General features: G+C 40.6%; 1 protein-coding gene across 1 annotated transcript in view; it reads left to right on the forward strand.

Moving 5' to 3' along the window:
* The window catches only part of PTCHD1 (patched domain containing 1), a 50990-nt gene extending 39167 nt beyond the window's left edge, over window positions 1-11823 (forward strand). Inside the window, exon 3 of the mRNA XM_041741877.1 lies at window positions 10169-11823. Coding sequence (XP_041597811.1) covers window positions 10169-11823 — 1655 coding nt within the window. The remainder of the gene's footprint in view (window positions 1-10168) is intronic.
* Window positions 11824-24633: the final 12810 nt, after the last annotated feature.

Consider the following 24633-nt stretch of genomic DNA (forward strand, 5'->3'; position numbering starts at 1 on the left):
GCTTCCTTGGAGGTTTGAGTCAAGGCTTCTTTAAATGAAGATATTTTGCCCATGACTAATTCCATGCTTGGGTTTTATTTTTTGGCTTTTCATTTTAAAAATGCAGCATTTTTATTCTGATTGTTTTTGGGGCAAGAAGAAAAACAGGAATAAGGAAAGAGTGGGGAACTGATGGGAGACAGTGGGTTTTTAAGATCATGAAGAAAGAATGTCAGAGCTAGAAAAAGGATTATTGGCCCAGGTTTGATGACACTCCAAGATGTGACCAGTGAGCCCAAAGTATGATATGCTATTTACAACTTCCTAAAAACTAATTGCATAAAGTAAAATAAAACTTCAATATTTAAAGCTTCCTAAAAATATTTTTTAAGTAAAATAACATAGCAATAGTCAAAACTTCTTAAAACTAATTTCACCAAGTAAAATGAAATGGAATATTAGAAACTTCTCTTAATTAATTTTATTAAGTAAACTAAGTTATGATATTTAAGATTTCTTAAAACTTATTTTTGTACTTCCTAAAGAAGTTTTAAGTATCATAAATAAAAGCACAAAAAGGAACATACCAGCTAGTTATCGGTGCAAAGATGTAAGAGATTGGATGCTGTTAGCTGAGAAGTGGCTTCAGAAAAGTCCACAAATAGTAATGCCACAACTCCACAGAGACTGGCTATCACTGAACTTGACGTCAGAGTTCAATTCAGAAAAATCTGGCGTTTGTGGTGAAAGAGAGCAAGCGCTGCAGGTACCCAATACTTCCTTGTTTGCAATTTGAGAGGAAAGTTACATGCATTGATTTGATGGCAGTTTTCCCTGCTGACAATCAGTATGCAACCTTTCTGTACACTTTCAGCCCAAAGAAATCTCAAATTACTTAGTCACAACATGAAAGGAAGCTATGCATTTTAGTAGCTAAAGGCCCATTTGCAATAAATATTTTGCACCATGTAATGGGTGCTTAATATGCTCATAAAACCAACAGTGCCTGGATTTAGGATGGTCACTCTTCTGTGTTTCGCAGATAAACTTCATTCTCAGAATGTTATTGTGAAATGAAATACAGGCAAAAACATGTTCGTAAATGTTGCAGTTAGGGCCAATGTTTAATCCCGGATTTTTGATGACCAGCCCTAAAATGCCACTAAATATTTCAAATGACCAAGGAACAATGCAGTGCTAAGGGTTTTGCAGTATGAGTCCATAAACTGTCCAGTTTTAAATTTTGTCTGTCTATAACATAAAATGTCTATACTTAAACTAAGATTTAAGCAAAACTTCTTGATTTTCTATGTTATATAAATACAGTATCAAATAAAAACTTAAAACTATATGGCCTCATTTAAAAGGAAAAGTATCTTAGAAAAAGTCTTTAATACAGAGATTTCCTTGGCCAACAACAGGTCTATAATGTGATAAACACTATATTTAAAATTCAGCAAACTAAACATTCTCAGTGTGATGCCGGTCACATAAGGCCAGATCCAGCCAAATGCCAAAATGGCAGTAGATTTAGAATGGAAAATTTTAAGACCACGTGTGTCAAGCAGTATTAACCTGACAAAATTCCAGAATAGGAAAGAATTTGGATAAACTCTGAGAGTTCGCCATAATGGGATGTGACTGTATGTTTCTAGCCAAGATGATACGTGACATCTCTGGCAATAAGAATATATCCTACACAGATGAATCATTTTGGCAATGATGTAAGCATAGATACATCATGATTTAGAATGTTTTTAATCAGTGTCATGCATATTAGACAATCCTACTTCTGCCAAAACCCCTGTCCATATGAGTCAGATCAGTTTATTTAGAGCTGAAATCCTTAAAGGTCTACAGCATTATAAATGCCCATTGACATTTTTTAGTTACTATAAACTTGAAGAAGAGTTTATCTCATCCATACCTGTTATGCATAAAGTAATATCCTTTCTTTCCAAACTATATTAATATCAGGTACTGAAGTACTTGAACTGCCAATGTAAACATATGACACTCATCATTTTAATCCATTTAAAGGAACTTCCTTTAAAGGATTAGGATTTACACCATTGTCCTCCAGTTGGCTATGATTTAAGAAATTGGCAAAGATTCTATGCATGCAAGCTCTCCTCACAGGCTTACCATTTCCACAGTTTTCCTGGTCAGACACAAATCAGGAAGGGAATGGAATGTTGGAGAATGTAGAAGGGAATGGAAGGAAGGTCTCTTCCTTCATCTGGAAGGTTTGTGGCTTCACGTACATTCTGACCAGCTGAAAGGGCAGAACTGAAGTTGTGGTGATCGCTTCTCGGCCTTTTGGCTAAGATCAAGTGAAGTTGTGGTGAAAAATAGTTTTGATATTAGTTTGTACATTATAAGGGTTGCTTTGCATTTATCAAGATACAAGAGGCACGGAGATAAGATGAGACAAAAATTATCATTCAAGAAAAATATTCTTCAAGCCCTTTCACAACAGACTGCTAACCACTATATGATCACAGTGACCTACTAGGGAGTCACAGCCCTTTCAAATGTTTGGGACTTTGAGAAGGTCAAATGCCACGTCCAGGGTGCTCTTTTCCTTCTGAATTATCAAGCCAGGCAACTCAAATTCAAGAATGGGAAAGGAAGAAAGGATGTAAGTTCTAGGAGGAGAATAATAGCAGGGGCGTTTGGTTCCTTTCAGGTATATTCTAAGATTATCTGTATTTAGCAGAAACCAGAAGATCAGGTTCAGTTCTCCAAGAATTTGTCCTCATTTGATGCCACCTGGAATATGATGCAGTGTATGGAGCTCAGGCTTATAAAGAGGTGAAAGTTCCTGTGCAGGAAAATCAGTTCTGGGAAATCAGAACTCTTAATTATTTTTGCTCTAAACTCAAGTAAACCTGAAAGGTTTTGCTTTCCTGGTGAGTATTCTGCTATATCTCTTTTTTTTAAAAAGTAATCTCTATACCCATTTTGGGGCTCGAAACTCAGGACCCCCAAGATCAAGAGTACCATGCTCTACTGACTGAACCAGCCAGGTGCCCCTTTCTGGTATATTTCTAAAGTCATGAGACATGTGTGTGTGTGGGGGGGGATAATAATAAAGTTCAAACCATAGGAAATTGCCAATATTCAACTATTTTTGACCTACAAAATTGGTATCATTTTTGAACTACAAAGCAGTAATTTCTTATGGTTCAACCTAATACATTATTGTAGAAGTCCATTATTCGCAACGATATGACAGTCTACATGATGAAGTAGAATGCTGTGGAAATACTCTGCTTGGATATAAATCACTAATTGGTTCAGTAATTTCTGGAGAAAAAAACCCCTAATTTATAAGGGCTTTATTGTTTCCAGTTTTGTTTACATCTGATGGAGTTTTTTTCCCTGGATATCTTTTTCATAATGTCTGATGGTCATTTGGGGCCTACTTACAAGGAGATTGTGCAGTCTAGTTTTGTGGGTAGTTCTCACCTTCTTGTTATGCTCCACCCATCATATAACAGCAAGGGGTGGGTGGGGAGAAATAGGTCTGGGGAGATGGAACAAAACATGTTTGATTGTTCTATTCGTAACCATAAAGGAGGGCAAGAATAGGACAGAGAGGCAGGTCCAGGAACTCAGAGCTCAGTTAGGCAGAGGAATGCAGTGACACTTCCTCTTTGACCCTGGTCTCCTGGTACAATCTGGGTGGGCTTGCCCCACCTAGTCTAGGGAGTGGGGGATTGGCAGATTTTACACAGGCCAGGCAGCAGGAGGCAACATCACAACACTGAGCTGGTAAAAACAGACCATGAAGAAAAATACCTAGTTTGCTGTTGCATTTGGACCAGCACCTCAGAAAGTCACTGCCGAAAAAAAAAAAAAAAAAAGTCACTGCCGGGGCCAAGTAGTATTGACCAAATGGGTCTACAGGAGCTCACAATGCAAGCAGATGCACAGCCATTGTCAAGGAAGCCCTGCATTTCACCTAGGCTACTTCAGCAGCCAAGACCCAAAACATAGATGGAATATAAGAGAAGGATTCTAGCCTCTTCTCTGCCATCAATAGTATAATAGCACTAGCATTTCTCTTCCTCAGCAGTAAAATACCTTTCAAATCAGCCTACAATTCATCCTGTGTGTGCACAGTATATATTACATATCACATGAGCTATATTATATGTCATATGTAATTTGATGTGTTATGCAATAAGTTCATGTGCATATATATGTATTTCATGTGTTTATAACATATCATGTGGCATATACTGTTTAAATATTTGAATATAAATACTATGCATTTCCCTATTATATAGTATATATTCACACATTTTACGTGTAAATATATAAGATGTTTGAATAGGATACGATATATATACATATATTTATATATTACATATGTCTTCTATATGTAAAGATATTATACAATGACCAGAGCATATACTCTGGGCCCCATTTACAGACACTGATTTTATGTAGCACGCATACACACACACACACACACACACACACACACTCAGTATCTAAATATCTTTCTTTTGACAAGGAAGAGCTATTAGCATATTCATTTCTTGGACTCTTATTTGCAACTCTCTAATGAAGGAAAAGCATTTCTCAGGTTAAAATCCACTGCTGTGATTAGAATGCCAAACTGTGACAAGTCTCTGGTAGAAAGCATAAGATGTGTGTATCCGTCTTAACTTAGGCAGAGTACACCTTCCTTTACTCTCACTCTTAACTGTGACACAAAGCAGGCTGTGATAAACCAAACAATTCAGCATAGAGAGTAAATGTTTATAACTGGCAAAGTGTAAATGTAACCCAATTAATGAACTTCTCCCTGAAAATAGATGTTACTCAACCCAGACATTCATATACTTTAAATTTCTTCTTGAAAAAACAAAAATCATGAATTTATGGGGATGTCACTGAAAGAAAAGCATTTTATGAACATGAGCTACTTAGTGAAGCTCATCTAAGAGTAAAATATGTTTTAAGCAGATTTTGCTCATGCATTCATTATACTCTGGGTCTTCTAGAAGAATGTAGTCATTTTATTTCCACATAAGAAATTTGGCATTGTGCAGGCATGCTATAAATGGCTTCATTGTCTCCTAATACTAAATGTTTTTGCACTGAAACTAAAAGACCATCCATCAGCAAGCCATCCCATTTCACCTCCTCATCTTCTCAGCTACTCCTTGTGTTCTAAAAGTTCAGATGAGGAAATCCTGCTAGTAGGGAAAGGATGAAAATGTGAGCAGTACCCAAAGGCATCAGCCTCTGTGCTGTGTCTGTGTGTGCTGGGGAAAGCAGAAAAGTCTGAATCTGGAGAAAAATCTGCCTTACAGAATCCAGATGCACAAAATAGATCAATTAGCTTGTGAATTATCCTTGACAAAAAGGTAAACAAATCACCAGACTGCCTTTGATAGCAAAACCATTCAATACCTTGAAAATATGATTTGTTTTATGAATAGCTTTCCAGAACCACATCTACTGGGTAAAGCTGGGTTAACACTCAGCTATTCGTTGGTGGATTCTTGCATTAGTGGATTATAAACAACCCTGAAGGCTTTGGTCAGGCCCCAGAAAAGGGTCTGAGTGAGGGTGAGATTTAACCTGTGAGTGTTCCTGAGACTCACCCTAAGTGACTGGAGGATTAGCCAGTTGAGGTTTTTCCACCATTAGTGCTATTTATCACCCATGCTGCTTTTTCTCTTCATGGCCCCAAAGCCTGAAAGTCATGTGCACGCACAGATATAAAATCACTTGGAAAAGAAGAAAAATTATTAGCCTAAATCCCCTAGTATTTACTTTTACTAGATGACAGTCCCAAACTCTACTGCTAATAAAATGTAAATTGTGTGCCTAGCACCAGCTGTATCTGAATGCTGGTGGAGAGCTCCACTGTTCTTATCCCAGGACCTGGCTAAAAGCCCCCACTGCCTCCAAGTGTTCACTCATGAATAATTAAAACTTGGGCCTGTATGTATGTCCTGACACATACTGATATGCACGTAACTTCATAGACAAGCAATGTACCAAAACAGAAACAAACATCTTGCATGTGCTTTTAAAAGACCAGTGAATACTTTAAAAGCATCTTTATCTTAAGAATTTGATAGAATCAATATGTGGTGTTTAGCAGTTCCCTCTGGCAACTCTTCAGCCTTAAAACACTGTGACTGTAAGAGAGGGAATGCCTGGGAATATTGGTCGGTCCCTGGCATGCTCACCAGGATAGTCTTTACTTTCAAGTCCCAGGCTATGGACCTGCCATTGTGATGCTGAGCCCCAGCTCCTATTATCACCACAGGGCCTCTGGTCACCAAAAGCTAAATCTGTTTGGAACTTGAGGTTTAGATAGCTCCCTATGTGGGTGCTGCTGCGAGGAGAGTGCTCGTGAACAGGCTTGCAACACCAGAGACGGATAACGGTCCCTTGCCAAAATGATGCTTTGCACAAATGACATACTTCTCTTGGTCAGATTTAATAGAGAGGCTTCTAGAGTTCCAACTTCATAGAGAAAATTTAAAAACTAGAGAGCAGAGAAGACAGCAATATTTCTGCTCTTTTTTAAAAAGATTTTTAAATTCATTTATTCATGAGAGAGAGAGGCAGAGAGAGAAAGCAGGCTCCCTATGGGGAGCCTGATGCAGAACTCGATTCCAGGACCCCAGGATCATGACTGGATCCAAAGGCAGACGCTCAACCACTGAACCACCCAGGTGTCCCAATATTTTTGCTTTTAAAGCACCTTTCAAAAATAGAGAAAAAGACAGCCAAACCTCTGCAAAGTATCTTCAATCCACATGCGGTATCTGTTTGCCAACATCTGTGAGACTTGGCCTCAAAGTCCTGCTTGCTGGACCCCAGCCCCAAAGCTAAGAGGATGATGGATGATGGTGACACTGAAGAAGGGAGGCACCTGCTGAGAGATGAAAGTGGAGAGGAACGGAAGCTACCAAAACCATTCTTCCCTGCATTTCCTGGGTTTCACTGGCCCGTTTCTCAAGTAGCTACAAAAGATAAGGCCAGGGCCGGCTGGAGGAAAAAATGCAAAGGATTCAGTCTCTGTGAAATCTAATTTCCTCTTCACTGCCTTCCCATCTCCAGGCTCCATGCCACCCCCACACCTAAGGGAAGGTGCTTCAGTAGACCACTGTCCCAGAAGCATTTGCACCTATAAGAGCACCCTTGAAGGCCAGAACCAAAGGGAATTTGGCTGTAATTGTGGGCATAGTAGGCATTCTGGGGGATTGCAGGAGCAGGCAGGATATTCCTAGGGCTCCTGGAATATGACTCCCCTTGAGTCTAGGCCAGGAAACAGAGACCCCATGGCTCAGCTTTCCTTTAGGGGAACAGACTGACCTCTTCGATCTAAGTACTCAGCTGTGAATCAGGTGCAGTGCCAGCTAGGTGCTCCAGGCTGTTAATCCCTGGGAGGCACCTAAAGCTATGCTGGCACTCAGTCTTCTCTGGATTGACTAAAAATCAGGAGGGAGGCCCAGGTATGATGTCCACAATTGTCCCTGAAATCCAAAGAGCTCTTCAAAGACACCACACACCTCCGATTTAGCATTTAGGGTGTAGGCATCCACCAGAAAGGTGTGGTTTGAGAAACAAGAACCTGGTATATTAGGAAGGATGGTGGGGGTCCTTGGAGGCAAGATCAACAATGACTAGCAACAAATTCTGAGTGATGAGGTAGGACAGATTCTTTCTCAGGACCATCTCTTCTTGCCTCCGTGATTGGTCTACATGTGCACACCACTGTAGCGAGAAGAAAGAGGGAAAGGCATAGTTTCCAAAGGCCCCTAAGAATAAAACAAAAATTCTCTCTGGAGCTGTCCCCAAAACCAAGAGCATATGCAAAGAGAGTTGGGACTCCATAAAAATGACCAAACTGTAGAAGGACAAGGCATTTAAAATGCAGCAACAGAACTTGGGAGACAAGCTCACAGCCTATTTCCACCTTTCCTTGAGTTTGATTATTTTCATTCTGGACCCTTGGGCCTCACTCTCTTCACCTAACACCTCTGTTAATTCCAATTCCTTTCCCTCACTTAGCCTATAAGACTACTCAACAGCGTGGTAAGAAATGGATTCTTACAGTATTTTCCAACAAGAGTCAGGGTCAGATAATGTTGGAAAACATCAATCACATCGACTTAAAAAAAGGACTTGCAGAACAGATTTAATTTAAATTCTACTATATGACTAATTCTAATCCTGCTATATGCATTCTTATATTCTTACCATATTTAATGACTCAGTACTAAAGCCCTGTTTTAAAACATTTTCCTTGTCTCTAGCATGTAAATACTATTTTTAAAAAATCTCCACTTGCTATTTCCAGTGAAACTCTAAAGTGTGTTTTAGCCAAGAGAACTTAGTCTACATGGCCCCAGATGAAACGGTCAGTATCATTTCCCTAGGGTGCAGATGCCTTGGACGTACCAATCCTCTTTTTATTCTCATTGTCCAGGGATCAGTTACTAATTTTAATCAAAGGTCAGTCCGTCCTTCCTGAGGACAGCGTGGAAACAGACTTAATAAATACGCCTCCCTCCTGAGACTAGACGTTAACTTTCTAAAACATAATTAACAGGATGCCAGTCAATGAGTGCACTTTTCCCTTCATGTCTGGGGAGTTTAGGTGACTCCAATTTAACAGGGGCCACAGTGCCAGTTATCAAATTGACAGTCTTGACCTTACTTCTAAAAGTGGCTGCAGAATGATGCCTCGTAAATTAAGATAAACACCAAATCCTTCCGAGGAAACAGGTCTATATCACGACTATGAAATGGGCATTCAGGTTGGAGACCCAGCAAGACTTCACAATAAGGATATAAATACCAGCCTGGGAACAAGGGAAGATGTTCACCCAGTTACTGTACATACAAGATAACAGTGACTCACTTCACTCAGCATTACGCTTGGCCAGAGATTTTAAATTCCTTTTTAAAAACAAGACTATTGTACCACCGGGTAAAGATTTTATTATCCTCGATAATGGGACTGAATATGCCAAGGCATAGAAGCAGAAAATTAGATCTGCTGATCTCAGGGCCAAGAGAGGGGTTACTGAAAGCCACAACAGGGCACTTGCGGTGGGCTTTTCAGTGTTTCAGTGGCCTGAAAACCCAGGGAGAGCCATCGGGCAAGTGTCTGCCTCCAGCCAGGAGAAGTGGGAGAAGTCCAAGCTAGATCCAGCCTCAAGCAGTAGAATTGAGTCAAAACATGGGCACCTGCCATGCTTCTGCTATTCCAATGTTACTGGAATACTAACCAAGGGTGGCAAGGCACAAAGTAGTTAAGGAAAGAGGTTACTGATCTGGCTCTCTTCCTCAGAGGCCATTGCCAAATAGTGCAGAGAAGCCGGCAGAGTCACCCTCTGCTTGATACGTCATCAACAAACAAGCAAAATTGGTCAAACAGGTCCCTGAAGACAAAATGCAAGCTATACACCTGCAAGTGGAATTTTAATTTTTAAGAATTGTAGGGAGAGTTCATGTGAATCGTGTTCCATCTTTCATGTTTCCTATTCACTCAAACTCACTGCTATTTACTGTGCTTCCCTCTATGTCTCAGATTTATTGCTTCCTGGACAGATACTTGGGTGGGGGGGTGGGGGGGAAAAGAGGCTGTGATTTAGGTTCCTGTCAAAGCTCTAATTAAACACAGTGACTCTTTGTCACTAAAGCCCTCCACTTGGCCAAACTTAGATGAGATGACGAGACTAACTCAGAACCCTCTGCCCACTGCCTTCCTCTGTGCTGACCTCCAGTCAGACCTGTGGGGATGACAAGCCAAGTCATGAGTGGCCAAGAACCTTCTCTGGAGTGTTCTATCAACCACGGGAAACAAAAACTCTGCAAGCTGCACTAACAACCCTGAGCTTTTGCTGTATATAATCCCCAAGAGGCTCAGCTTTCCACAGGCAAAAGTCCATCCAGCATTCTTAAGCCAGAAGGGAGCACGAAGATCTTAGCTCTCTGTCTTCTCTTTCGCTTGCCATTCACATTCAGGATTCATTAAAATACAGGTCTGTCTTCCACAAGAGAAACTCTTGGCATTGACCTGTCATCACCAAGGCTGGTTGTATTTCCCTTGGCCTGGTAGTTCCCCATGACCAAGGTGGTTCCTCTCTTTAAAGAGGTTAGTCTTTTCAACTTCTGATCTGGTCTTTTTCTGCCCCCTCAGGTCATGGATTATATGGGACTTTTGAAATGTTATCCTCCTGGAGGAAAACTAGAGAAGACCAACATGTGAAAGAGAGAACTGCAGCTGTCTATGCAGACTCCATGCTCTCCTTTTCTCTCACCACTGCCATGTACCTGGTCACCTTTGGCATAGGGGCCAGCCCTTTCACGAACATTGAGGCAGCCAGGATTTTCTGCTGCAATTCCTGTATTGCAATCTTCTTCAACTACCTCTATGTACTCTCGTTTTATGGTTCCAGCCTGGTATTCACTGGCTACATAGAAAACAATTACCAGCATAGTATCTTCTGTAGAAAAGTCCCAAAGCCCGAGGCATTGCAGGAGAAGCCGGCATGGTACAGGTTTCTCCTGACAGCCAGATTCAGCGAGGACACAACCGACGGCGAGGAAGCGAACACTTACGAGAGTCACCTATTGGTATGTTTCCTCAAACGCTATTACTGTGACTGGATAACCAACACCTATGTCAAGCCTTTTGTAGTTCTCTTTTACCTTATTTATATTTCCTTTGCCTTAATGGGCTATCTGCAGGTCAGTGAAGGGTCAGACCTTAGTAACATCGTAGCAACTGCGACGCAAACCATTGAGTACACTACTGCCCAGCAAAAGTACTTTAGTAACTACAGTCCAGTGATTGGGTTTTACATATACGAGTCCATAGAATACTGGAACACCAGTGTCCAAGAAGACGTGCTAGAATACACCAAGGGGTTTGTGCGGATATCCTGGTTTGAGAGCTATTTAAATTACCTTCGGAAACTCAATGTGTCCACTGGCTTGCCCAAGAAAAACTTCACAGACATGTTGAGGAATTCCTTCCTGAAAGCTCCCCAATTTTCACATTTTCAAGAGGACATCATCTTCTCTAAAAAGTACAATGACGAGGTTGACGTAGTGGCCTCCAGAATGTTTTTGGTGGCCAAGACCATGGAAACTAACAGAGAAGAACTCTATGATCTCCTGGAGACCCTCAGGAGACTTTCTGTCACCTCCAAGGTGAAGTTCATTGTCTTCAACCCGTCCTTCGTGTATATGGATCGATATGCCTCCTCTCTGGGAGCCCCCCTGCACAACTCCTGCATCAGTGCTTTGTTCCTGCTCTTCTTCTCGGCATTCCTGGTGGCAGATTCTCTGATCAATGTCTGGCTCACTCTAACGGTTGTGTCCGTGGAGTTTGGCGTTATAGGTTTCATGACATTATGGAAAGTCGAACTGGACTGCATTTCTGTGCTATGCTTAATTTACGGAATTAACTACACAATTGACAATTGTGCTCCACTGTTATCCACCTTTGTTCTGGGCAAGGATTTCACAAGAACTAAATGGGTAAAAAATGCTCTGGAAGTGCATGGGGTAGCTATTTTACAGAGCTACCTCTGCTATATTGTTGGTCTGATTCCTCTCGCAGCTGTGCCTTCAAATCTGACCTGTACACTGTTCAGGTGCTTGTTTTTAATAGCATTTGTCACCTTCTTTCACTGCTTTGCCATTTTACCTGTGATACTGACTTTTCTGCCACCCTCTAAGAAAAAAAGGAAAGAGAAGAAAAATCCTGAAAACCGCGAGGAAATTGAATGTGTGGAAATGGTGGATATTGATAGTACCCGAGTGGTTGACCAAATTACAACAGTGTGATGGAGTCTGCTTGTTATATTTTCACCCTAGGTCTTATGGAGAGCAAAGAGATTATGTTAATGAAACAAATTCAAAGTTGTTCTTTCTTTTTCAGAAACAGACATTGCCAAAGTAAAGGACAAGGGGGGGACATGGGCATTGCATATTTTCAGTCTTTAAAACAAAAGGATTGCTACCAGAAAGAATTTACACACACACACACACACACACACACACACACACACACACACACAGTCTCTTAAACTAAGATCTAATAGAAGAAAGCTTATTAGCAAGCAGAATCCTATTTTATTCACACTGCAGATGTTGCTGGTATTGTGACAGAAACCTACTGATTGAAAGGTCAGCTGCCAAGGCAGAAATAGCTTTAAGCATTGTTCAAACAATAAAGCTTCCAGAACTTCTGCAGAGCAGTAGCTCCAGGCAGAGTCTGTGGTTTGAGGTCTTAGCCGTCTCATCTAGCTCCCCAGCACCCCAAGGAGATGCTTTCAAAAGTTCTAGCCAGCAAAAGCAAGCCAGAACCTTGGAAGTGACACATGGTAGAGTGGCCAGTATCCACGGAATGAAATTGAGTGATCCCTAAATTCACCCAGGTGAGGCAGTTTTGTTATCTAGAATGAATAAATCATATCCCCCCCCATCAGTATACTTTTAACATTTGTATGATTTGGCTAATACACCTTTAAACCAATGACAGCTCCAGCACTGCAGAGTTGGAGCGATTCTATTTTGGAATATCTTGTTGCTTGTCACCAAATGGATCTGCTTTATTAGTTACAGCTCTTGGCAGAAGGCTCTGAGTCCCCAAAACTGCAGAGCCAAACCCAAATACCTGGCATCATGGAGGAAAAGCAAGTGTCTACTTGAACACAGAGGCAGTGTCTCCATTTTAATAAAAAAAAATATGGCCAGCTGGTACAGCTGTTTGTGGTTTGACCCTACATGCTGTTTTTGCACGGATACCCAGAAGCAACATCTGCCTATGCATAGCTGAGGAAGGAGAAATGAACACTGAAATGGTTACCAGCTTTCAACTGGTAGAGCCAGTCTGCCTTCGCTATGAGACATGGCCGCTCAGAGACACAGAGGAGAAAAGGAAGTTGTCTGGTGAGTGTAAGTCCTGACACTGAGAAACCTCATAGAAGTACAGACAGGGAGATGAAGGACGGAAGGGGAGACAGACGGATGTAATCGCCAAGACAAACTGATCAATGATGATGGTCAAATGTTCCTGCTGAGCTGGCTGGACTTTCATCTTCCTGGTTCCCCCCTACACCAAAACACACACACACACACACACACACACACACACACACACGCTGCCGGTGCCCCTCCAAAGCACTGCATGGCCCTTCTGTACATTAACGAGCCTAGATGTTTATACTGTTGACTGCAGTCTCTACAGGCTCTAAACAGAAACACTCTGATTGGAAGAGGCTGTGTATGTCGTCCCAGACTCCAGTGTTTCTTTACGTCTATAAAAATGAAGCTAAATCTTGGTCACATTTGAGGCAAATGTCTACAGTATTTTTCCCTTTTAGAAATGTAGCTTATTTAGACATCTATAGTGGTAAGCATTTCCCAAAAGTACCTTTGCTCTCTGGACCTTAGCGGATGTACTGTGCAACTTCCCCCATCCTCCGCAGAGGAGAAAACTGAGACCTAGGAAAATAAAGCGACTCAGCCAAGGTCACACCACTAGAGGGTTTCCATCTTTTCAGCATGCCTAAGACAGGGCAGGCCACTTTTAGATTTTCCCTTAAGAGGGCTATTACTCCCTTCAAAGTACACTTCCAAGGAAAGAACATAGGACTTTATCGGCCACAAGGCAGACTCTTTTTTTTTGTTTTGTTTTTAAATGTCTGGGTAATGTTTGGGATTTAGGTTTGCCATTGTCTTTCCAAACAGCAAAAATGCCCAAATGATTCAGATGTAACTGCACCAAGTGCAAACCTGTGCTTTCTATTTCATGTACTGTTGTTCACACAGTTCTAACTACGTAGCTAGTGCATTACACACTTGTTCAGTCTCTCCTGCAGACACACTAAGCGATCATACCAACGTGTTATGCACTCAACTAGAAGATAATGAGCTTTAATCTGGGGACAAGTACAGTCCTCGAAAAAGGGCAAGTTCGCATAATAGATCCTGCGATCAATTTTCTCTCCAAGGGGCCTGCAACGAGGCTATTATTTATAAAACACAGCTGAAGAGGGGATTGGTTTTATTCTTAAATCATATGTTGCTAAATCATTTTCCGAACAGTGTGTTCTAAATCAGCCATTGATTTAGTGTCGGCCACGTGGAGCACCTCGGGTTAAAGCGACTCCACAAAACTGATGCGACACACACGCCAATTAAATGGATTTTGTTGAGAATTTAATCATTCAATTTGGTCAACCAGAATGACTTGCTGTGGAACTTTGTTTTATGACAGATAGTAGTTTTCCAACTTGATTGAGTCTCTGTATACCTTGGAATATTGTATTTTTAAACGAAGGGCATTTTCAACCTTGTCAACTTCCCTTTTCAGCACTTGAAATCAAGGCTTATGGAATTCTGACCGTGGAATGAATTTTTTTTCTACTAGGGGGCTCTGCATGCCAAGATTTATTATTTATTGTTAGATCATGATTATTTATTCGTTAATGATTATTGCTCCGACAGCACTGGTTTAGCCCCACCACGGAGAAGACACTTTAGAAGCAACTCCGAATCACATCCCCATAAAATTTAAGTCTTGACTTCATGAAGTTTTACTTTTTTAATTGCTATAAAGAGGGAAGGAACGATCCTTAGCAAACACTTGCAAAAGTTTTCTTTTTCAATGAACTCCAACCAAGACATTAATGTTCACTTTACCAAAGAAACTTATTTGGTTGGTTTTGAGTTGGTGTTTGTTTACCAAAGAAAACATTCCATTCATCAAAAATATTTCTCCTGGTCAGCTAAAAAAAAACTGTGATACTTAGGCATTCTTGGCCAGTCGTAAGGAAAAAAACAAAAGAAAAGTCAGGGTCAGGGTAATATTCTTTATCGAATAGAACTCAGCAGAAAGTGTAAATTCACAAGAAACTTGGGGTTTGCAAGAAAGAAAATGATACTACAACAGGGCATTATTGTTTAGCCCTATGCCAATGGTCCAGCAAGTAGCATGAGGCCTCCTTGGGCTAAAAGGAGTACATTTTCTCCACAGAAAAAATAAGACAAACCCTCGTGAAGCTCCCTCTTCATTGTTCCAGCTCCTAAGTTTTGGTTTGGTTGGGTTATGGGGTTTGGGGTTTTGTTCTGCTTTGGTTTGGTTTGTAGTGTGTGTTGTTGGTGTTTGCTCATTTGGGTTCCGTCTTTCCTACCATATTTGCCCCCTCAATTTTCACTCAGAAGGGAGATAATCAGATGGCATCCTCCATGGCTACAGTTATTTTTGCAATATACTGCTCTAAATGAGGCCCTTCATAACCCTGTTATTCTAACTAACCACCACTCAATTGTTCTAAGTGGCACTCCAGGACCATGGCACCATGTGCCCCCAGCCTGAGCAGTGGAGCTTGGCTGTGTCTATCTCAAGAACAGGTGGGTTGGGCAGCCACCCTGGGGGTGTGGCAGAGGCAGAGCCTCTTGAACACAAATGGTATCCTCCTCATAATGGCTTTATTCCTTTGGATCCTATTAAAGTAGCCCTGCAGCTTGTAGTAGTGTTTGAACTTTGTGAATCTCTGTTTTCTCATCTGTAAAATGGGGATAACTATCTCTAAATTCATCAAATATACTGAGTGCCTAATATCACCCAGATACCGTTCTAGAGACTGGAGACAGAGCAGCGAACAGATCAGATAAAATATACCTGCCCTCGGAGAGTCTACATTGGAGCGATGTTGCAGATTTACCATGATGACCAAGGGAGAGGATGTTCAGAAAGCACTCACAGCAAGGGCTGGTATAGAGAAGAAACTCAAGACATTATTTGTAATTTCTCTATCCCACACAGTAGCACTAGGTAGGGGCCATGAGGTCAAGCTACAGAGAAGTACATTTTTGCAGATTTGGGCACAGAATTAGGGCTACATGAATATGCAATGGGTTCTCCTGTTCATTTCAGGGTATTCAGAATTCGCCTGGATGACCAATTTGTTGGGACAACTGTCAAGAGGGCACAAGCTCTGGATGTTGGGGCTGGACTGTAATCCTTGAAAAAATAGGATATAGGCACTTGGGGATGAGAGTCAGGAGGGAAGGGCACTTGCTATTTAATTACTATGCCTGACTTGATTGAAGATATTTGAACACTCCTGCTGGGTAATTTGCTTTTAAGTTTGTGCTACACAAAAAGCACCAGGTATCTGAACACAAAGGTTCTCACTTCTTAAAAGCATGATAAAGCTGCAACATGGAGGAAAGTATTAAATTAGTACTAGTGGATTCTCTGGCAAAGACCTGACGATGGCTGCAGCCAGCACATGGCAGAGTTCCTCCCTGTGGTGGTTACAACTGTTTCTTTCTGTTTCATGCCAGTCCAGGAGAAAGCAAAGAGGAAAGTGAATGAGCTAGAATCCGTTCACCTGAATAGGCAGTGTCAGGATGTCTTCCCCAGCCTTGCCTCTCCCCTGCCCCCCTTCTGCCCAGGTGATCTGTTTCAAGTCCTCTTTGATATCTACAAGCATACCATGCAAGGAAGAAGAAGGGAGGCAACCAGAGAGCTATGGCCTCTGTGGAGATTTTCAAGTTAGATTAAAATTAGCAGGGCAAGCATTCAGAGGAGCCTGCCTGATAGGGAAAGAAGGCTTCTTTTCAAAGTACATTCCTGTGGAATGTGCCAGCCTCTTCTCCCTCCAGAATGTTGACATCAGATGAATCTCTGGACAGAATGAAGCTTACTCCCTCATTTTCCATGTGAGGTAACTGAAACCTGGATCAGTGAAATCACATGCACAGAGCTAGTTTGAAGCAGATACAGGACTACAAATTCAAGTCTCCTGGCCTCAGTCCTTCCTCCATTCTGCCACTTTACTGCCAAATTCTATGTATCTAAATTATGGGATCTTAACCTGGGGGCCATGAATGACTTGGTGGGAGGGTGGGACTCTGAACTCCCTAAAACTATATGCAAACGTGTGTGTATGTTTAATATGTGCATTTTCCTAAAAAGAGAGTTCATAGTTGTCATCAGATTCTAAGAGAGGTCTGTGACCCAAAAAGGGTGAAGAACCACTGTCTGAAATTAATAAAGACCTCACTGGGAGTGTGATTCTGGTGTCCTCATTTTGGCTAATGGGCAGTCAAGAGTTTCTCAACCACCTTTTTCCCAAGAAGCCAAAACTGCTTCCAAATATTGGTCCCTCATGCCCAGCCAAGTGCCTACTTCCATTCGTTTATTCCACATTCATTCATCTATTTATTTATTTTTATGTTTATGTTCCAGCACCAGCTAAACCTACTCTCCAGGGTAGAACTGGGGAAAGGACACCTCTGCACTGTGCTCTTCTTGGCAGAAAGAGTGCCAGGCTGCTACCACATTCTCACTGTTGCAACAAAGTATATGTAGCCTCAACATTACAGTGAGCACACCCCACACACAGAGGGGGCATCCAGCAAAGCCAGCATATGAAAGTGGGCTCTGTTAAAGAATCAGGGTCAGAAGAGCCGACTTCCAAGTTATACAGGTACATGCTGTGTGGCAGCAATATACCACATGCTCGGAAGGGCTGCTCCCAGGCTATGCTAGATGTCTACACGAGGCATGTGTGCACACACTTGCAGCAGCTGACTCACCAACAAATGAGGAGAGGCTGTGTCTCATTCATCTTGATAATATTTGTAGTAGGCAAATAGGAAATCATGGCCGTGGACATATGGTTACATCTAAGGACAGGTGTGTCTTGGACACAGATATGCAAATAGAAGCCCAGTTTTCTTGACTCCTAGCCATAAGCTAGCTATGGTGTACACTGACGGAGGAAGTTGGAAAAGAATCGACTTATTTGTACCTGTTGCTTGTGCTTTTTCTGGTATAACTTTAGGCACAATGGAATGTATGTGGGTTGTCCTAACGGCATTGCTGGCAGAACCACTGCTTGGTCTTCCCTGAAGCACAAAGAAGGCACTGGCAGCCAAATAGTGCCATTTATATGACACTCTGCCCAGCCATGGCAAGGGGGGCCTTCTACTGAGATAGAAGAATATCAATTCCACTTTGTAGCATCTGTTGTGAAGTTAGAAGACTCTGTTCATTGAGATCTATTAAGTGCTTTGTTTACTTTCTACAAAATGGCAAAGATTCAGCCCATTTCCATTACCCATTCCAGGCTGGGAAAACCCATGATTCTCTTTGGCAAAACAATGTACTTAATTTCCAGGGTGAGCCCTCAACATGTTTAATTCAGACTTTCAGACCTTTATTCTTTAAATTAACATCCTGCCAAAATTGACTTTGCTCTCTGTCCAGAACCACCAAGTCAGATCCTATAATGCCTCTCAGGGCTATGGATGACTAATCAAAACTGGTAATGACCTGTTGACTCTGTTTCTCTCTCTCTCTCTCTCTCTCTCTCTCTCTCTCTCTCTATCTATCTATCTTTCACACACACACAATGTATGTACACTCAACATACCCATAACACAAGTACAACACATAGACATACATACATGCATGCACACACATAATACATGTACACTGCCTTTTACAACATATCTGACACATCTTAAGGCACATTAAAATGCTTTAGCAGCCACAGCCCTGTGGTTCTGTGGGGTTTGGCAGGCCAAGGACTTCAGCTATCTGCAGGGAACCATAAAAAATATTACCTTCCCATTCTAGTTGTTTCCTGTATGAGATGTTTGAGACCAGCCAGTACACTTTAGAAAAAGAAACCAGAGAAGTGAATGTTTCTTGAAATTTACAAATTGCTAACAGTTCTATAGCAGGAACAGTTTATGGAGTTTCCTAAGTCATAGGTGACAATAGCAGAGACCCAAAACCACAGACATCACTCTCAAGGTCTGGAATTGTGGAAATTTATCTAAAATTTTTCTTTGTGATTGAGACAACGGAAAAAGGAGTGGGGAGGAAAGAGGAAGGACATGCCAGGTGGTCAGTCCATCTTATCAATTCCCAGTCTTAAGAAGGACTGGGCATCATTCATTTATTCCTAGCATTAATTTGGTAGGTAAGCCAGTACCTTTCATCCACCTCAAGGAAAGAAGGTGCCATCCTGGGAAACCTGGTAATAGGAAACATCAGTTTGGGAAAAAGGTCACCCAGGTAACAGAAAGAACTATTCAAGACCAAAAACTTACAGCACACACATCCATGCGCGTGTGCACGCATGCGCGTGCACACACACACACACACACACACACACACTTGGGAAGTGGACATTAAGAGGAATTAGGGAGACGAACCCTGGAAGAGTTCCTAAAATTTAGACAGTGTGGAAGGAAAAAAATAATGATTGGGAAGATGAAGCAAATCAAATTTGTGCAGAAGGGCTGAAATTATTAGCTGCAAATAGTGGAGTTGTTCAGGAATCTCTAGAAGATAAAAATAGGGAGCCTGAATCTATACTTTTTGAATAAAGTCAAAGGACTCCACATTTTCTTTTGTATTCTCAGCCCATAACTCCTGCTTAGTAACTTGGTGAGAACACATTCAGGTTCTATTTCTATTGTCTATGATCCCATGTTCAACCGCCCACTCTTGCTTGTATATTCACACTTCAGCTTAGAGCCTGTGAACAGAATTATTGAATGCCAGGCCCAAACAAGGAAAGTTTCAGCTTAGGTTTAATAACTCTTTGGTCAGATCTCTCTCATTCCTCTGAATGTGCAAATGTTTCAAAGCTCTAAAAAGTTGTGTCTAGATATAGCCGGGTGCATCTAACTTTTTTAACATTAAAGATATTCCCTGCCCATAATTGTTAACAATGACATAGTCATAACACTTATATGTTCCTTTAGTCCAATTTTAGTGAGTGACAAAAGGGAAGAAAGTCCATATCAAATATTTAGTGATGTTAGAAATGATCCTCACCTTTGACTTAAAATAGTTTTAATAGTAAAATGTGGTCCCTCTCTTATTGTCATCACTAAAGAAAGAAGTCCCGGGAATTAGGTATTAATTTGTACAGTTTTAAGCTAAATCACAATGAATTTTTAAGTTGTATCCATGGCAATTAGTCATAAAATCACATCTTGTCAATCAGATTAATCACTAATGCAGCATTCAATAGTCTCTTTTTCTCCAAAAGCAACCCCAGCATTATGTTGTGTTTTGCAGGATTCTAATTGTGTTTCTTCCCATAGGCAAGTATGTGATTCTGGGAGTAATAACCTGTTTTCAAACTAAGAAAGAATTTCCAAATTCTAGAGTACATAATTAATTCAGGTTGGTCAGTTTGGAGACAGATAAGCATTAAAACCTATTGGGAAAAATATCACAGTTACATCCCAACCCTGACAAAGAGTGGGTCACACCACCTTTGATTCATGACAGGCAGGACTTACTTGGGTGGAATCAACTGAAAATTTGCCTAGAGAAATTTCCCACAAAGAGTTAAAACACTTGTCTAACAAGTAGCAGTAATAAACAATACTTTTTTCTTAAAGTCAAGACATTTTAAAGATGTTTAAGGAAAGTCAATGTAACCAACTCTTTCAGGAAAAAAATGATGTCCTATATTTTGTACCACTTGAGTTTCTCTGGCACCTAAAATATGTATTTACATCATCCCACAGCTACACAAAAACAAAATCAGCAGGGAAAAACCGCCCCACTGGTGATTGGCAATCCCACAGCTCCTCTCCATCTGACCAGCTTTCACCAGAGGGCAATATTTCAGGCGTGCACATGGGAATTAGAGACTGCAGAAGCCCCTAAGCCACTTAGCATATTAAGCCTTGAAAATGGCTCATGACAAATACATTGAGTTTTTAGCTGACCATCCTTTAATATTAAAATTTCATCTTCCAATGAAGCATCCTGTTTCAAATCTTGATATCTAATTCCAAGTATAAAAGAAGATTTCACATTTACCACTTTCACTTTTTCATACATGTTTCTAATTCTCTGATAGACACACACCAAAGAGTGAAATGGCAATGAGCCAGCAGAATATCTTCACTTTCCCTTTTTTCCTTTTCTTTCTTTTTTACATCCAGATTATTTTAATATTCTTTAATAGCAAGCAGTATGTGTTTTTTGTTGTATTTTTTCTTTTTTGTATTTTTTATTGGAGTTCGATTCAAATGAACAGTCAAAAAGTTATATGACTTAATGTAGTACAGATAAAGATTTGTGGGGTTTTTTTAAAAAAAGGTTTTATTTATTTATTATTTGAAAGAGAGAGAGAGAGCACAAACAGGGAGGAGGAGCAGAGGGAGAGGGGGAAGCAGACTCCCTGCTGAGCAGGGGACCTGATTCAGGGGTTGGTCCCAGGGCCCTGAGACCAAGACCTGAGAGGAAGGCAGACAGGCAGACACTCAATGCATTGAGCCCAGGCACCTCAAGGTTTGGTTTTTTGTTTGTTTAACAAGCAGGCATCTTTTATACAACTTTACATATCTGCTTAATGGTCACAATGTTATGCCTCTGTCTCTAGAGAAAGAAAAGTCCATTTCCTGGCCTTAGTTTAATATATGATCATAACCGAAAAAATATATATATATGATCATAACCGCACAAAACTCATAGCAGGAAGCATCCTATATACCTACATGCCTGAGCTTACAGGATGTCAATAGAGGCCTAAGAAAATATGTTTAGCTTTACTCTTCTGCAGCATTCTGGTCTTCTATAGGCATTCGGGGTTGAAGAAAGAGGATATGCCCTATGTAATAGTTATAGGTCAACACTTGTACGGAGAGGGAAGAGAAAAGCCTGAGACAGGGTAACAAAGCAGTATATATGAATGGGGTGTCAAATCAATTGTTGGCAGGAGTAGTGGGTGGGTTTTCATGTTTAGTTTATTTCACAGGGTTAACTAAATAGATGCATGATAATCACTATGACAAAGAAAATTTGAATCCAAAATTACATGTCCCAGGTACCAAACTATGCTATTGATTTCCCAATGTAAAGGAATGGAATGATTTCATATTTTGTCTCAATAGTTCTGAGCTGGGAATAGCAAAGAAGTTGCACTCATACTCCTGTCTGTTAAAATCCTTATTTAGCCCATTTCCATGGAAACTGAAATCAGATCTCTCTCTCTCTCTCTCTCTCTCTCACACACACACACACACACACACACACACACACACACACATACACATATACACAGAAAAAAACTGTATAGAGTTTGGTATGTGTGCACATGTGCGTGTGTGTGTGTGTAGTGTGTCCATGAATGTAAGCTTCCACAGGATAATTTCAGTGAGAACACCCTCTTATTAGTGGTAACTCTCTCACAAATGGAAGAAATGCCAGCAATGGAAGAAAGGCCAGACTGACTTCCTTTTTCAGAAGCCAATCTGTAATGTAGTTAAAAATCCCAGGTCAGAAAAAGAAGCGTATCACACCAGGCCTTTTCTACAATTCCTTGGAGAATTCCATTTCATAACTGCATGTTCATTTAATTTAGTTAACTAACTTGGAAATATTTTATGGTAGAAAGTCATCCACAGGAACTAAATTTAATCCCTTGGATTTTTGCCCACTTTGCTTTACTCTCAAACATTGACATTTCCCTAAATAGCCTATAAAAATAAGGGCCAAGGGAAAAGAGAAAATGAATGAGTTCATTTTAATATTTCAACATATACTTGGTTAAGTTTCCATCCTAATGACAAAATAACATGCACATTCCAGATTTATGGAGATATTTAGCCAATTATTCCCTCATTGTCCACAATTCCCTTGAAGATAGACCAACATTCAAATTACTGCCTATTAAAGGGCACTGCTAAAACCTATAGTAAGGCTTGAAAAAGAATGAATACTGCCCCACTCTGTATTTCTTGAATGATGTCATCAGGCAACCTGCATACCTTCTATACACAGAGGGAAATATTTTACTTTCTATTTCTGTTCCTTTTTTCCATAAGAAAAGATAAAGATAAAATGGGATTTCTTTTAAAAGAATTTCATTTTAAAACGAATTGTAGATGATGATTTTGGATCTTAAATTGGATTTTCTTACCATACCCTTCAGCAATGTTGGTGAATTTTGCAACTCATGTATTTAGCTTTTGCTAAAATCCAAAACAGAATGAAGAGCTATACATTTCAGCTGGCAAAGATCAACAGGGCAACAGGACAAAACTCATGTTTGATCTTAAACATGAGATTTTTGTTTTAAACATCACTGCAGCGTATTCTCATTTGTGCTTCATACTTACTGCTTACACAGGATTGAGGGTACAGACAGTCTGTATTCAATCCCTGGATAGTGGCAATGATTTTACTTTATAAAATAGTAAAGTCATCTCTGAGCACTAAAAAAAAAAATATTCAAGAATGTAAAGTAAGGGGTGGAAAAACTAAAATTTTTTAAATTTATTTATTTTTTTTTTAATGTTTATTTTATTTTATTTTTTATGATAGTCACAGAGAGAGAGAGAGAGAGAGAGAGAGGCGCAGAGACACAGGCAGAGGGAGAAGCAGGCTCCATGCACTGGGAGCCCGATGTGGGATTCGATCCCGGGTCTCCAGGATCGCGCCCTGGGCCAAAGACAGGCGCCAAACCGCTGCGCCACCCAGGGATCCCTAAATTTTTTAAATTTAAATTCAATTAGCCAACATATCATTAGTTTCAGATGTAGAGTCTAATAACCTATCAGTTGTTTACAATTCCCAGTGCTCATCACATCACATGCCCTCCTTAATGTCCATCATTCAGTTACCCCATGCCCCCACCCGCCTCCCCTCCAGTGACCCTCAGTTTGTTTCCTATAGTTAAGAGTCTCATGGTTTATCTCCCTCTCTGATTTCTTCCCATTCCATTTTCCCTCCCTTCCCCCATGATCCTCTGCATTGTTTCTTATATTCCACATGTGAGTGAAACTATATGATTGTCTTTCTCTGACTGACTTACTTTGCTTAGTATAATACCCTCCTCCAGTTCCATCCATGTCAATGTAAATGGTAAGTATTCATCTTCTCTGATGGCTGAGTAATATTCCAGTGTGTGTGTGTGTGTGTGTGTGTGTGTGTGTGTGTGTGTGTATGTCCCACATCTTCTTTATCCATTCATCTGGTCTCTTTCCATAGTTCAGCTATTGTGGACATTGCTGCTGTGAACATTGGGGTGCATGTGCCTCTTCAGATCACTACATTTGTATCTTTGGGGTAAATATAGCAGTGAAATTTCTAGGTCATATGGTAGCTCTATTTTTAACTTCTTGAGGAACCTTTATACTGCTTTCCAGAGTGGCTGCACCAGCTTGCATTCTTACCAAGAGCACAAGAGGAGTTCCCCTTTTTCCACATCCTCACCAACATTTGTTGGTTCCTGACTTGTCAATTTTAGCCATTCTGATTGGTGTGAGGTGATATGTCATTGTGGTTTTGATTTGTATTACCCTGATGCCAAGTGATGTGGAGTATTTTTCGTGTGTCTGTTTATTGGCCATTTGTATGTTTTCTTTGGAGAAATGTCTGCTCATGTCTTCTGCCCAACACTTGACTGGATTATTTTTCTTGGGTGTTGAATTTGAGAAGTTCTTTATAGATCTTGGATACTAGCCCTTTATCTGATATGTCACTTGCAAATATCTTCTCCCATTTTGTAGGTTGCCTGTTTTGTAGGTTGGCTGTTTCCTTTGCTGTGCAGAAGCTTTTTATCTTTTATCTTGATGAAGTCTCAATAGTTCGTTTTT

Source organism: Vulpes lagopus, chromosome X (assembly GCF_018345385.1).
Source record: "Vulpes lagopus strain Blue_001 chromosome X, ASM1834538v1, whole genome shotgun sequence".
Lineage (NCBI taxonomy): Eukaryota > Metazoa > Chordata > Mammalia > Carnivora > Canidae > Vulpes > Vulpes lagopus.